The 13,966-nt window shown below is 42.0% G+C and overlaps 1 protein-coding gene across 4 annotated transcripts; it reads right to left on the bottom strand.

The window, feature by feature from the left end:
- Positions 1-1,268: 1,268 nt before the first annotated feature.
- sapcd2 (suppressor APC domain containing 2) lies at positions 1,269-13,049 on the bottom strand. Of its 4 annotated transcripts, none has more exons than XM_037117510.1 (6): positions 12,018-13,048; positions 8,604-8,737; positions 4,404-4,550; positions 3,805-3,906; positions 2,964-3,080; positions 1,269-2,856 (listed from the first exon to the last, which is right to left on the bottom strand). In XM_037117510.1, the coding sequence occupies exons 1-6, from the start codon at positions 12,805-12,807 to the stop codon at positions 2,728-2,730; spliced, it is 1,419 nt and encodes a 472-aa protein (XP_036973405.1). In that variant the 5' UTR covers positions 12,808-13,048; the 3' UTR covers positions 1,269-2,727. The 4 variants fall into 4 exon arrangements, 2 of the variants coding, with proteins under 2 accessions (XP_036973405.1, XP_036973404.1); XM_037117509.1 differs by having other exon boundaries at positions 2,964-3,083; XR_005078174.1 differs by lacking the exon at positions 1,269-2,856 and adding an exon at positions 6,719-6,902 and having other exon boundaries at positions 12,018-13,049.
- Positions 13,050-13,966: the final 917 nt, after the last annotated feature.

Below are 13,966 nucleotides of genomic sequence, written 5' to 3' on the forward strand. Positions count from 1 at the left end.
ACAGAAAGTGCAGATAGATAGATAGATAGATAGATAGATAGATAGATAGATAGATAGATAAACCTAATACCTCAATCCCGTTCCTACTGCCATCGATAGGGTCAAACATGAACATATGACATGAAGTTGCAGTTGCAGGTTCATTTTTTGGTTACTGTGAATCAAAACTGGTCAAACCACAGCCACAGTGTCCTGAAGAAGCAGATCAGATGAGTTTCTGAGTCACTTTGTATTAAATTCTGCACATTTAGACATAAATATTGAACGTTATGGAGAAACACCTACAAGCTGAAACCATGTTTTCAAAGGCTTTAAAATTAAAACCATGATTTTCTGTAAAAACAAATTAAATTCAATAAAAAATGTTTTTAAAAAATCAATATATATGTATGAGTATGTGTAAATGGCCTTCATGCATCGTTCTCTACTATGAACCTCAGACATCGATGTGATGGAACGATGTGCAAACCACGTCTCTGAAGGACAGAAGGATGTCAAATTGTATATTAAGAAAATGCAGCAGTTACAATTTTGCTGTTAACAACGCAGGTTAAGGATAAATGTATTCCTTCACAAGTAGGTAGTTACGAATGGAAACTAGTAAGTTCTACATCTATCCACGATTCACTTCACCAACTGTCCACTTTTTCCAATTATCCTCCTCATTAAAACCGAAGCTGAGCTAATCACATGTGAGGGTGAGGAGCAAAAGTGGTGCATGAATTACATCAGATCATCCTCACTATCAAGGGACATTTCTTTAATTAATGACAGGGAGTCATAACAGAACTAATGAGGACAGATCATCCTGAAGAAATCTGCTGATTCTTCATGGAAAGTTGAGTTTTTCTGTCTTTCTTTCTTTCTGCTCATCCAAAAGAACATATATATTAAATTGTGGATACTTCACATGACCATTTTGTTTACATCTAAATGTGGAGGCAGAAAAACGGTTATAAAACTGAATTTATAATTAACTTCAAAGAGATCTTTGGATCTAAAGTGATGCATCATCCATCACAGAGTCTGCAGAAAAAGGTGTAAAATTATCCTGAAAAGCTTTTATATCCTCAACAAAATAAGCCTTCAAGTTAGCATTCATTTTTTTAAAGGTTGCCATCTTCTTTAATCTGTATTTAGTGTTTTCTATGGGCTGATTTTTAAAACAATTTTAAAAATCAGCTACTGTATCTCATTTTAATATATACGTTCAGACCAAACATGATGAGAAAAACACATTGCAAGTAAGCACAGAAGAGCAACCAGGGTTTGTTTGGTCTTATTTATTTATTTTTTTTACATCTCGTTTGAGTTCTCTCGATAGAAAGCAGAAGGAAAAGAGTTTCACTCACACATAATGCAGTTTGAGCAGCAAGAAACAATACAATCAAACAAATGGGAAACAGACGTCAACAATATGTTAAGTGCGGTCATCCCAGCAGTACCATACAGATCCATTATAAAACTACAATGTCTTTGTTTTTCAATCTACCGCCACCCACTAACTAATCATTTCTCTTGTAAACTTGCGGATGGTTGACTGTTTTTTTTTTGTTTTTTTTTATTACAGTTTTAGTATAAAGCCAACCTGGACAAGACACTTACGAGGACAAATTGTGTTTTTCCTTTTCCGTGCTAACGTTTAATCTCCAGGTGTTCAAACAGAAAATCTCTTCAGAAGATAAATGCTTTTGAGCTGAAAATACGACCCACGCAAGGAATCCACTGTAAAAGACATACAGGGGATGTTGCATTGGGTCGCCAAAGTGATGATTCATTTCGTCAGAACATCTCCCAACCGAGGAGCTCGAGCTCCGACACATTCACCGTCTACCATGTTTATTATCCTCCTCAGCTCACCTCTACGTGCAAACTTCCTAACTTCTCTCATCCATCTCCGCCTCTACATCTCGATGGCTTGTCAGCTGTCCTCCCATCTCTGCTTTCAATTTTTAAAAAAAAAACATCTCAACATTAAACATGCTCCTATAATATAAAAACTTCTCTTTTTTTCAGTAATTCCTGTCTCTCAGTGTTTGAAAGTAAACACTCTAAAAAACCAGAAAGCCAGATGTCAGGTAAACAAATCATACACATTAAAAGGAAGGAAATACTGAAATGAAAGACGTGGGCAAAGTGTGTCTCATTATCATTTCGATCAAAGTACCAAACTTAAAAGTAAGTGATAGGTCACAGCAAGCAGCTGGTGATTTGTTTTCATATTAAACTGTGAGAATATGGCATTTTATTCCGACAGAAAGCAATCCCCTCCCCCGTGTTGTCCTATTTGGACCACCAAGTTTAGTTTTTTTTTTTCTGTTGCCTGTGCAGTCGAGCAGCAGAAGTGAAAAAGCCCTCTGGGAGTGGGAGTGGAGATCTCGCAGATGCTGTAATCCTGCAAGAAATGGAGTGATGGGATCTCATGAGACCCGACTGGTTTCGTGAAAGTGTTCCAGTCTTTTAAGCTCGAGTGATTCACGCAGCAAGTGACAGAGTCTTTGGACTCCCTGGAGTGTTCACATCTAGGTAGTGCATGGTTTTGGAGTGGAGGTGGGAGTGGAGGTGGAGTGCTCACATGCTGCTGCAGTCGAGGGTGTCATGGCTAAAGGTGCATCACTGCTAATACAGGTGTGGGTAAACAACAGTCAGCTTAAGTCTGGTAAAAGCTTTGCTCCGGATGATTCGCAGCTGGAGCATGGTGATGTTACGGTGTTGGGTGGAGTGTCCTCAGATGAAGGTGGAGTCCATGGTGCTGGTGTCTTGCGTATTGCGGGCTCGAGCCTCGAAAAGCTGTTTTATCAAAGCAGACTTCTCCTGCTCCAGCTGGGTGATCCGCTCGCTCCTCTCTGTCACCTCCTGCATGAAGGAGAAGAAATGAAGTGAGTGACAGCCTTAAAACAACAACACTGATGGGTAACTATTAGTGACTAGTATCTATAGAAAGCATGTAGCGAATGCTGAACCTGTGTGAGAAGCCTGTTCTGGTCCTTCAGTCTCTGGATGGCTTGTGGAGGAGCTGGACCTGGAGGCTGAGGGTTAGTGGAGAGCGCTGCTGTCTGAGCAGCGCTGGAAGGAAACGGCTGCTGGAAACAAAGAGGGACCAGTATTAAAGAGAAAAACCAGCCAAGATGAAATGTCATAATTCACATGTCTGATGTACGCAGCTTCCCTTTTCCAAATGCTCTACAGCCATGTTATGAAAAGGCAAATGTGAGAATCACTTTACATTCTTATACAATCACATGAATCGGTAAGCATATTAATGTTTTTGGTGACATTTGTGTGATGTAAAGATGAATGTCACGCTCACGATTTAGAGTCAGAGCATCATGTGGAGAAATTATTGATCCAATCCAGTTGCACTCATACATATACATATATATCACATCTGTTCATCCCTCACCAGAACATTTCTTTTTCTTTCCCTTACGAGTCACTGTAACTGATAATACTAAAAATTGTATAATACAGTATACCATGACCCCATCACATGTCTTGAGATGCTTATTATACCATGATAATGTCTGATTATGACAGCTTTGGTCAAAACATTATGCAGCTATAGTTTTGCGCTACAGTGAATGACAACAACCAAGACTGATCTTAACAGTGACTCAGTAACACGACAAAAATAAAGAATCATAACCATCTATAAATTCCATCCATACTGTCACTAAGTTCTAAACAGTCATCCATCAACATCATTTATTGTGCACCGTATTTACATTATTTTCAGATTGCCAGTCTCATTTCCTAGGTCTTACTGGAATCACACAAAAATGCTGAAAGTAAATTAGCACTCACCATCCCAGGGCAGGTAATAAGGTCATTAAGGCAGCGGTTGACTTCTTGCAGTTTAGGTATTAGAACATTCATGCGGCTCTGATTGGCTTCTGTGAAGAAATCCTGAGAGGAGTGAACATAAACAGATCAGTATGAAATTCAAGATAGAAGTGAACGTTTTGGAAAAAAAATGTTTGACAAAGAGGAACTGAACAAACTAAGGAGGAGCTGTGGTAAACTGAGGTTAACTTAAATTAAGAGACAAAACTTTAGTGAATCAGACATAAATCAATACTGAAAGGTTCTTTTCTGGGTCAGCCAAGGGGAAGAGCAATTACATACTTTCTTTATCAAACTATATATTTTTCTGCAACCTGCTGGAAACTTTCTCTATCAAAAAGTCATTTATCCTGTTGAACTACCAAAGGTCGTGTTTCAGTTTGATCAAATTAAATAATTCTTCAAACATATTTATAGTTCATAAACGTTGTTTCTGTTGCTTTTTTGTTAATGTCCCAAAAAGGAATATCTACTTATGACAAGACACTGTCAAACAAAATACAGCAACAAGTTACATCTCCATCACTTCTGAACAGTTTCAGACTAGGTCCTGAACTGACCGTGCATTGGGAGCTCTGGCCAACCTGCCGCTGTCTCTCTGTGACATTGTGGATCTGACCCTGGTACCACTCGCGGGCCCGCTCCACCACTTCCAGGCCCGCCAGCAACGAGTCCTTCTCCTGCTCCAGCTCTTTCATTTGCTTTAACTGTGAGAATTTAAAGTTCAAGATGGAGGGTGAAAGGGGGGAACAGGAAAGAGGAAATTAAAAAACATGCGTTTGTCATGTTTCCAATGCCATCAGTAAGAAAGCATTCAGATCGCTGCCAACATTAAATCTAATGATTGATTTTGGGCTCCTGGCAGCCTGCGCTGTAGACAAACTCCATCTTTTCACCGGGGCATCTGCAGCAAACTCTTTTGTGCCGGCGGAGACAATGGCGCCATGGCAATTGTGCCGGACTCTCTCCCATCCTGAACAATGTTTAGAGGAGCAATCAGCCCGGTGTCATGGCAACCACACAGCAACCTAAGAATGGGGTAAACAGCGGAGCCACTTCAACTATGGACGCCACAGAGTGTGTGTGTGTGTGTGTGTGTGTGTGTGTGTGAGTGTGTGAAAGAGAAAGAGGGAGAGGGAGAGTTGTGTGTGTGTGTACTCCCCAGCAAGGCTGCATTGAGTTGTGCTGACCAGGCTGTCCATGCAGCACACAGCCACAGTCCAGGCCTCATTGCTGGCATTCAGCCACCTGGTGTGTCATCTCTCTATCCAGCCCATCACTCCATCCCTCTGTCCCCTGTGTGGCTCAGTAAATTCCTCTGATCATCGCTCATCAGTTTAAAACACAGCAGCAGCTCATACCCAGCTGGGATACATGTTTGTAAACTGTAAGAGGACAAAGGAACTCAAAGAAGAAGTCTAAAATCAAACCCTGTTTAACATAATTCTGCTCTGAGTGGAGAGAACACACACAGAATAAGAGAGGACGGGGGGTTTGAGGGGAAGAGGAGGGGGTCGGAGGGTCCGTGTCTAGAATGAAGTATGACCTGGTGTCAGGCAGCATGAATGTGCGGTCGTCCACAGGCAGGAAAACCCACCATTTAGAAAAGAAAAGGGAGAAAAGAACAGGAAATAATCAGAGAGAGGGAGCGGAGCAGCAAATGGCTTGATGGAAAAAGTCTGTGTGCATGTATGTTTGAGTGCTGGCTGAAAGAGCAGTCATGAATACACACAACAACAACTGCGCACATACAATAACATGACACCGGTTGCACAAGCTGTTTAGTTAAAAACACAAAGAACATAACGGCCTTTCAAACTGCGTCTACAAAGCACCGCCGAACAGCGTGGTCCGGACCTTGAAGCTCAATACAACAGCAGCTCAGAGGCAAGGCACACGTCCAAAAGTCCCCCAAACAAGGACAGACCAAGGCTGCAAATATTTACATGACATAGGATAAACTGTTGAATATTTCTGATTACATAATTAATTGTTGGTCTACAGAATAGCTATAAATGCCCAGAAGTTCTCAGAGACCATGGTGATGACTTGAAATTGCTTGTTTTGTGAAACCAACCAAATAAACTATAAAGATATTACATTTTGCTATTAAAGAGAAAAGCAGAAAATCAAAACATTTCAAATAAAAGAAAACCAGCAAGAATTTGGCATTTCTGGTTTATGGATGACTTGAAATGCCAAACAAGTAATAAGATATTTTCAGCACTATCTAAACCGTGAAGCCACCAAACAAATCCTGACAACAACAAAAATCCTGACAAAAAGAAGTATTACTTTTTGCATTGATTCATAGATCTGTCCGTTACTTTTTTGATTTAAACAATTGTATTAGTTATGGAAATGTTAAAACACTAAAAAATGGCCATCAAGTTCTTGAGATTGCTTTTTTTATCCACACCCAAAAGATATTCAACAGGATAAAAGAGCAAAAACTTAGACTCAAGAATATAATCCGCTAAAAATTGTCATTTTTTCTTGATAAAATTACTTTACAACTTGCTGCCAGTAAACTCTTGCAGTCTACTAATAAATTATTCAAGTCTCAGCCAAAGTTCAGACCCTAAAGCTCGACAATACCACAGCAGGTTAGAGCCAACAAACAAAGCAAACAAACAAAAGTCCCCAAAACAAGCCCAAATGAAGTGTAGTGTCTTAATCAACACACAGAAATTGACCACAACTTTTCTGATCCTCTATGTTGCAACTGTCACAATTAAATAACAAAACAACGTGATGCACATCTTCAAGTCTTGAAATACACTCAATTAAAAAACCGTCTCAAAGACAAACTTTAATCTCCTGCATCTTCTACGAGCCTCTGTCCCTCCTGTTCCCTCCCTGCCGTCCTACTCACCCAGAGAAAAAAGTGCAGGGCCTTGCTGCTGTAGAGGCTGCTGCTGAGGGGGATGAAGACGGTGGTGTAGGCCCACACAGCTGTCCAGGCTGGGCCGGGCCGGCTGAACGAGTCCTCTACTTCTACCAGGCCCCTGGGCCCGACCCGGCTCACTACCATCAGGGCAACAGCGGGCCAAGTTGGCCTGGGTGGGAGGGCCACGGGGAAGGGGGAGGAGGAGAGGGGTAGGGGGGGAGGGAGAAGGAGGGGAGTCGGTCAGTCAGCCTCTCCAGACACAGGAGGCCGAGGGGGGAAAAGAGACGGAGACGGCGACACAAACAGGGACAGGAGGCGAGCAAGAGAGTGAGAAATGGTGAGGCAGGGGGAGAGACGGAGAGTGAAGGGAGGCATGAGCTCTGGACTGGAGGGTGGGAGGGGCAGAGTGAGGGGGAGGCAGCGGGCAGAGGGATGGGAGGGGAATGTGGGGGCCAATAGAAGAAGAGCCTTGACAAGAAAACCTCTTTTTTTGGATCATTTTCTGTTATATCCCGTCAAACTTCAAATTGTCAAAGTTCAAGTCCAAGCAGGCATCTGTCTCACTCTCAAAGTCTTTTACTACTGATGCTCTACTCTCTGACCCAGCTCGACACAACTAAAATGATGATAGATACCAAAGAAGAACATTTCAACTTGTCACGCATTAAACTTTTCAACCAGTAAACTATGTCTGACTGAATCATTTCTCCACCAAACTCTGTTAGTAACTTGTGTAATATCACAAATTTTTTTTCAGTTTTGACAATGATTAGACACTGGAGATTTTCAATTTACCATCATGTAAGTCACAGAGCAGCAGCAGGATTTCACATTTCAGAGCTGAAACCTGATTCAACTGTTAATCAATAATCAGAATAGTTTCCGATTAATCTTCTGCCAGTCAAGTCATTGGTATCACCTCTACAGTTTTACTCGGGATGCACCAATATATCGGCCAAATATCGGTCTGATGTGTCACATCTATTAAATTTGCACTGGCACATTTATGAGCTTCAGGCTTGTGACATCCCTGCCATCAGATTTTTGAAGCAGTTACTTTCCAAAAAATGTTTTTTTAATTTATTTATTTTATTATTTTTACAGATTTTAATTCAAAAGATAGTATACTCAAGGGCTGAATAGTTAATTTACTGCTCAGTTATTTGTTATTTGTAACAATCTTTTTTTCAAAAACATCAGTATCTGCATCGGCTATAGGCCAATTTGTTATTTTAAACATCAGTATCAGCTCAGAATTAAACAATCAGTGAATCCCTATTTTTTACCTAGTAGAATTTTATTTTTAAATCAAGAATATTCTCTTAACTCAAACAATCATTCAACAACCAACACATGTCATATTTGACTGACACTACATTAATTCTCATCCAGTGGAAAGAAGCGATGATCTCAGTAGGTGTAGCCACTGATTGCTACCATACTCTGTTGAAATCTGTTTGAGCTGTAAAACAAAAGTGAAAAGACGAGTTTCCAAGCTGCAGCAACATCTTTTATAATAAAATCAGCCACATATCGCTTTGAGTATGGTTCTTACTATCTTCACTGGGTTGCTCCAACAGACATATGATGTTTACAGATGTAAACTGGTGATGCACATGTTCATTGAGTTTGCAGAGGCTGTTGTTTTACCTGTGAAGACCACAGGTGGGTCCCAGGTGATTAATAGAAACCAGGTAGAACAACAGCAGACCTTTGCACCACTAATGTCAACCCATGACTGGGTTGTTGATTAACCAGCAATAAATTAAAGACATCACACAGACAGACATCCAAAAATGTTTCTTTCTGAAACCCAGGCGTGGCACTTTGTTGAGTCTGTGTCTGTGTGTGTGTGTGTGTGTGTACACACCACTCCATAGTCCACTCCGTTGGAGATGGTATGACGCCTCTGCTCTTCCCGACTCCGCCCGTGTCGCCTGGAGCTGCCAGTAAATCCTGTTGCAGATTCACTCTGAGACCTCGGTAAACCTGATTTCACAACACCTAGACAAATGTGAAACAGACAGATTGAATGAACACTGCGGGATGGAATGCATTCTGTAATTACTGCAGTTGCACGGGTTACAGACAGTACATGGGATAACACACTTTGTACAGTCATTTAAGACATTTTACAGTACACAAATGATTTAGGCAATCAAAAATGCTCAAATCGTTGTTGTGGAATATGAGGTACTTCTAACCACAATGCACAACTTTCACTGGACAGATTTTTGGGCACAAAACAAATGTGCATTCCAGGTTTGCACTCAAGGCAACTCTGACTATTCTGTCACAGCCTTGACACACCTTTATTACATATGGTCACAGTCAGTCAGCAACAGTAAAAGCTGCATCTTCATTTCAGCTTTGTATTATTAATCAGACCCGTATCTAGAAAATGTAAGACTAAATTTTACTGTACAAAGTGCCACCACATCTGGAAACAGACAGTGATGAAGAAGACAAAGAAAACTACAGCTAAAACTTTCATTTGACCCGATGATGCATTCAGGTTGCCAATGTGCACCACAGGAGGGAGCTGTACTCTAATGTCTGGCGTCAACATGCCAGGATTATTGTTATTTACTGTGCAAACTGAACTCAACACAGACTATTCTAAATCTCAAAATTTAGTTTTTTTAAAAAGCTGTGTAAATCAAAGTGATTATTTGATTCTGAAACCAATCCCACTCCTTTGTTTGCTTACTTTACTGAGGATGAGTTCACTGGAGCAAACAGAAATATGTCAAGTATTTGAGGGAAAACACACAGTAGAGATAACAACTCAGACATCTCTAACCCTAACCCCCAAAATACAGGACAACCTTATGAGTTTACTTCAAGAAACTAAAGCAACCTTGACAGTTAAAGTGCTTGTGCAAGAACGGGAATTTGAACATCCACAGTCACATGACAGCAAAGCAAACCCCTTCAGCCAAAGAAGATCATGAGATATGAACAAAAGCTCCAATGCAGCCACTAAATGAACCTCATGGGGAGAGTGTTCTGTCAGCTGCTGTCTCCAATCTTATTACTGATCAATGAAACTCAACTTTAACTCAGTTTTTAGTTATTCCTAAAACAACATATGAAAATATCTGTGTGTTTATGTTTTCACTGGGTGTTTTCTATCACAGCTAAAAGACAGGCAGGTCTGATAAAGTGGAAGATGCCTCCAGGCTCTCCAAACAGCGCTTAACCTTAGTTGGCAAATCATCTGTGGCATTTTTCCTTGGTATCTGCCTGGTTTCATCTGAGGTATTTTATCCTTATCAGATTTTAAGTGCACAACACTATAGTTTTCCCAAATCAAAAGAAAGTGACAGAGAGCGCTGGGACTTTGTGGTGATGTCCAGGGTGTTGGAGAGGATTTCACCACTGCCGTGATTCAGTGAGCCCCGGCATGTCTGATGTAATCTGGCCTAATCCAACAGGGGTTTGGCTGCATGGGAGAGATTACAGCACGGTCACTGGTGGTCAGTCTGTCTGTCTACATTATATGACCAAAAGTATGTAGACAAACAAAGTAAGTGGACATACTATTACACGCATCTCATTCCACAGCTATAGACGATGATATAGTGCCTCTGGAAAAGCTTTCCACTGGTCTTTAATAAGGTCTGTGATTGCCACAAATTCACGAGATTTTCACATTTTGTTCCATGACATAAATTCTATAATCAAAATATGACATAGCCCATGAAACAATTCTTTATTCACCTTGCTTCGTGTACGAAGGGAACTGTTGTTGCATTATAGTGTATTGTAGCATTTCCTTTAATTTGAATTAACAGTGCACAAGTAAGTCCTTCTTTCTATCTGAACAAAAACACTGTACTAAGCGCAAGTGATGTAAGCAATGAAAGCCCTGAGGGCTCAATAGATAGAGTGTCACTCTTATAGCTCCAGACAGGCCTGGCTGAACAGAGATCAGACAAACTCGGACAGGCTCTGGTTGACTGTGTGTGTGTGTGTGTGTGTGTGTGTGTGTGTGTGTGTGTGTGTGTGTGTGTGTGTGTGTGTGTGTGTGTGACTGAGAGAAAGGGAACATGTGAAAAAAAACTCTTGTATGACTGAGAGAAGAGGAACAAAAGCGAGTTATGAGTGAGAGCCTGTATGTATGAACAAGATAACGAGCAGGCTAACTGGGAAGTTCTCAGCAGTAACTCCTGTAACCTACATCATGCTCAGCAGGGGAAAAAACTGAACAAATTAACATGCATACAACTGACCATCACCCGTTCTCCAGTCAGGGGCCATGACTGTTTTTCTTCCCAAGGCAGACCCTCAAGACACATATATTTCTGCAGGAATTTCTGACCTGACCTCTAACCTGACCTGGGGTTTACAGCGGTGATTGTTCAGCTAGGAACCCATCATCACGCCAGAGGCACTTAAACAGGGCCTGTTTAAGCTGTGACGTAATACTGATACCTGAGAAATGTTTTGCCAAAACCAAACAGTGATGGGTGTTGACCCCATTGAGAAGCGTGCAAAGACATGTCACCATTTTTACCTTATTAGGGCTCCCTCTGCAGACATTTGGCACTTGTGTGTACAACACAGATCACTGCATCCAATCAAATTAGAATATGAGAACGAAGCTTGTTCATGAGAATTAAGTCTCAAGTCTAGTAGGTATACAGCAACACAGTAGCTCTTCATCTAACTCATCCTCATGCGCATTTTCTTTGTGTCCAGATATGATTTCATCTTTGCTTAAAATCAGCAGGAACCATCGCAACAAACGAAAAAACAGAGACCATCTCAACTGCACGACAGTGGCATCTTACATGAATCTCTGATAGCTGAAATCATCGATTAATTGATATTTCAACCTAGAGGTATCCACTGGCCAGTATCACTGCAGATTTTGGCCTATGGCTGATATGTTGGTGCAGGTCCTTTTGTTGCTGCCAGTATATATGATATGAGCTATCTGACAACCACTTTTTAAATGAGTAATCATATTATCCTTTCAATTGACAACATAAATGTTTAAAGCTCATCAGACGTCCTGTTTTTTTTCTGTTTTGTGTAACTATAACTGAATATGATTGACTTTTGGGCTGATGGTCAAACAAAATAAACTATTTAAAGACCTTATGTTGGATTTAATATTATAATATTCCTGGAGAGCATCCCTGTTTCCTGACATTGTATAGACTTTACATGTCTGGCTGTTAAATCTCCATCTAGATTCTTTCAACTTATCGATATGAAGTCTCTGAATAACTTCCATTTCTGATTTTTTCATGGTGTTTTTCATGGTACCACTTACCTGTTCCGTGGAGCTGCGATGACTCCAGAGCAAGCGACTCAATGGACCTGACCCGGCTCTGCTGAGGCTGTGCTGGTTTGGTGGCATGGCCCGGTTCGGCCCGGTAACACCCGCCCCCCGGAGCCACGGAACTGCGCTCCACGCTCCGCCCGGACCTTTCGAAGCCCGCGCTGTACGGGGCCGGTCCACACATGGGGTACCCGGCCCCCTCCTCCGGCCTGCTCCGGCTCTGCAGGGAGGCAGACCGGTGCGGCTGGGTGTTGGTCACGTTGCTCGGCCCCAGCGGACGGACCTTGTTCTCAACCCGCGTCCCGACGCTGCATGTGGACAGCGGGGCGGGCTTCTGGTGCTGCTTTGGCGCCTGCTGCGGGTGGACAGCAGCCTGGGCTCTGAAATGGGAGCTGTTCTCCGGGTTGAGCATGGAGTACCGCAGCCCCGCGACGAACCGCTCAAAGGTGAGGCAGCCATGCGGTGGTGTGACCCTCCTGAGGCAGCTCAGCACCCCACCGGGCAGCTCCCGGGTGTCTGCGCCCTGCCAGCGGCTCTCGATCTCAGAGATGTGGACATAACCCCGACCCCCGTCGTCCAAAATGTCAAACAGGGTCCTCAGGCTGTGCAGGAATGCTTTGGGCAGGCCATCTGTTGAATACTCCGTCTCTTTCGGCTGCACTTTGGCCGTTTTAAAGTCCCCTGTCATGCCCTGAAACATGTCTTTTCTCGGTCCAACTCTGCCGTAAACCGCCGCGGTCCCGTTCAGCTTGCAGCCCTGGTCAGTCGCTATCAAAGCCATGAATGTTCTGCTAATCTCTCCAGACTAATCAATCAGAAACACGCCGACACAAGTTGGCAAACTTTATGTAAACACACAACTGAGCAAACGGAAGAATGCAAAAAAGAATATCCGCTTACCAAACAGCGAAATACATATTCTTAAAGTGTTTTTTACCCTGAAATGTCCCCGCTGTTCTGAACCCCGGACCTTCCCACCGAAACTCCGCCGCTGTCTGATCCATACTTTCCTTTTTCCGCAGGACCGCCCTTCAAACGGCCGTGCGCGAGCGTCCCGGGACCCCCTCATTGGCCACGGTGTGCACGAGCTCGTCGCTCATTGGTGCAGACCCGAGGTAGGCTCCAGTTTGAGTTGTGCTTTTGTTATTACTAATGCTGAGACGTTATTCATATAATCCCCCTCCACATAATCAGAAAGAGCTGTGTCCACTATCACCTTACAGCTCCACACACACACAGTCAGAGCAGGGAACACAATCCCTTTGTTTCACATCTTTAAATACACTTTTTTAACTCTGCAAGTAAGTTGCAATGTGAATGGAGTAAATTCAACTAAACGTTCACTCATTTATGTTGTTTATGTGCCTCAGAATGTGTTATTGTATTTTTTGTCAGTGAGGGATTTAACCCCATGTCTGAATAAAACTGACTTGAATTATTAAACTAAAGACATATACAGGAGTTAGGTGTTTTCAGTTCAGATGGGATAAACAAAAAAATGGTCTTTCTGCATACACTACTATACAAACTTTTTCATGGACATGCAATAACATTTAATCAGAATTGAATGAAAACTCTTCTGCATTATCTCAACGGAAAAAGTTCACCCAAAACAACATGTCACCCCTCTCTCCATCTGCATCAGGGTCATCACTGGATCAATAATGACAAATTTTTAAAACATTTTGAGTGAACTGTTCCTTTAAGATTCAAAATATTTGCAGTAATCCTACACTAGAAATAAAAATAGTCTTCGTTTCTTGCTTCTGTGCCTTTCTGGCAACAGCTGATGTGTACCAAATTAAAACAAATCATTTTTGTCAACAGGTTACACAAACACCCAAACTAGACGTCTACGAATTGACAACAGTGGCAACAATAATCCTGTTTCAAGATTTTTTTTTCTTCCTCAAAAGACCCTTTCATTCTGTATCAGCTTT

This window comes from Acanthopagrus latus, chromosome 12, assembly GCF_904848185.1.
Source record: "Acanthopagrus latus isolate v.2019 chromosome 12, fAcaLat1.1, whole genome shotgun sequence".
NCBI classification, from domain to species: domain Eukaryota; kingdom Metazoa; phylum Chordata; class Actinopteri; order Spariformes; family Sparidae; genus Acanthopagrus; species Acanthopagrus latus.

Excerpts from the sequence above, each read along its gene's own strand:
- sapcd2 (XM_037117509.1), bottom strand. The coding sequence starts at position 12,807 with ATGGCTTTGATAGCGACTGACCAGGGCTGCAAGCTGAACGGGACCGCG. Across the intron at positions 3,084-3,804 it reads TTATTACCTGCCCTGGGATG|CAGCCGTTTCCTTCCAGCGC; the intron begins GTGAGTGCTAAT and ends CTTTGTTTCCAG. Across the intron at positions 2,857-2,963 it reads AGAACAGGCTTCTCACACAG|GAGGTGACAGAGAGGAGCGA; the intron begins GTTCAGCATTCG and ends TCCTTCATGCAG.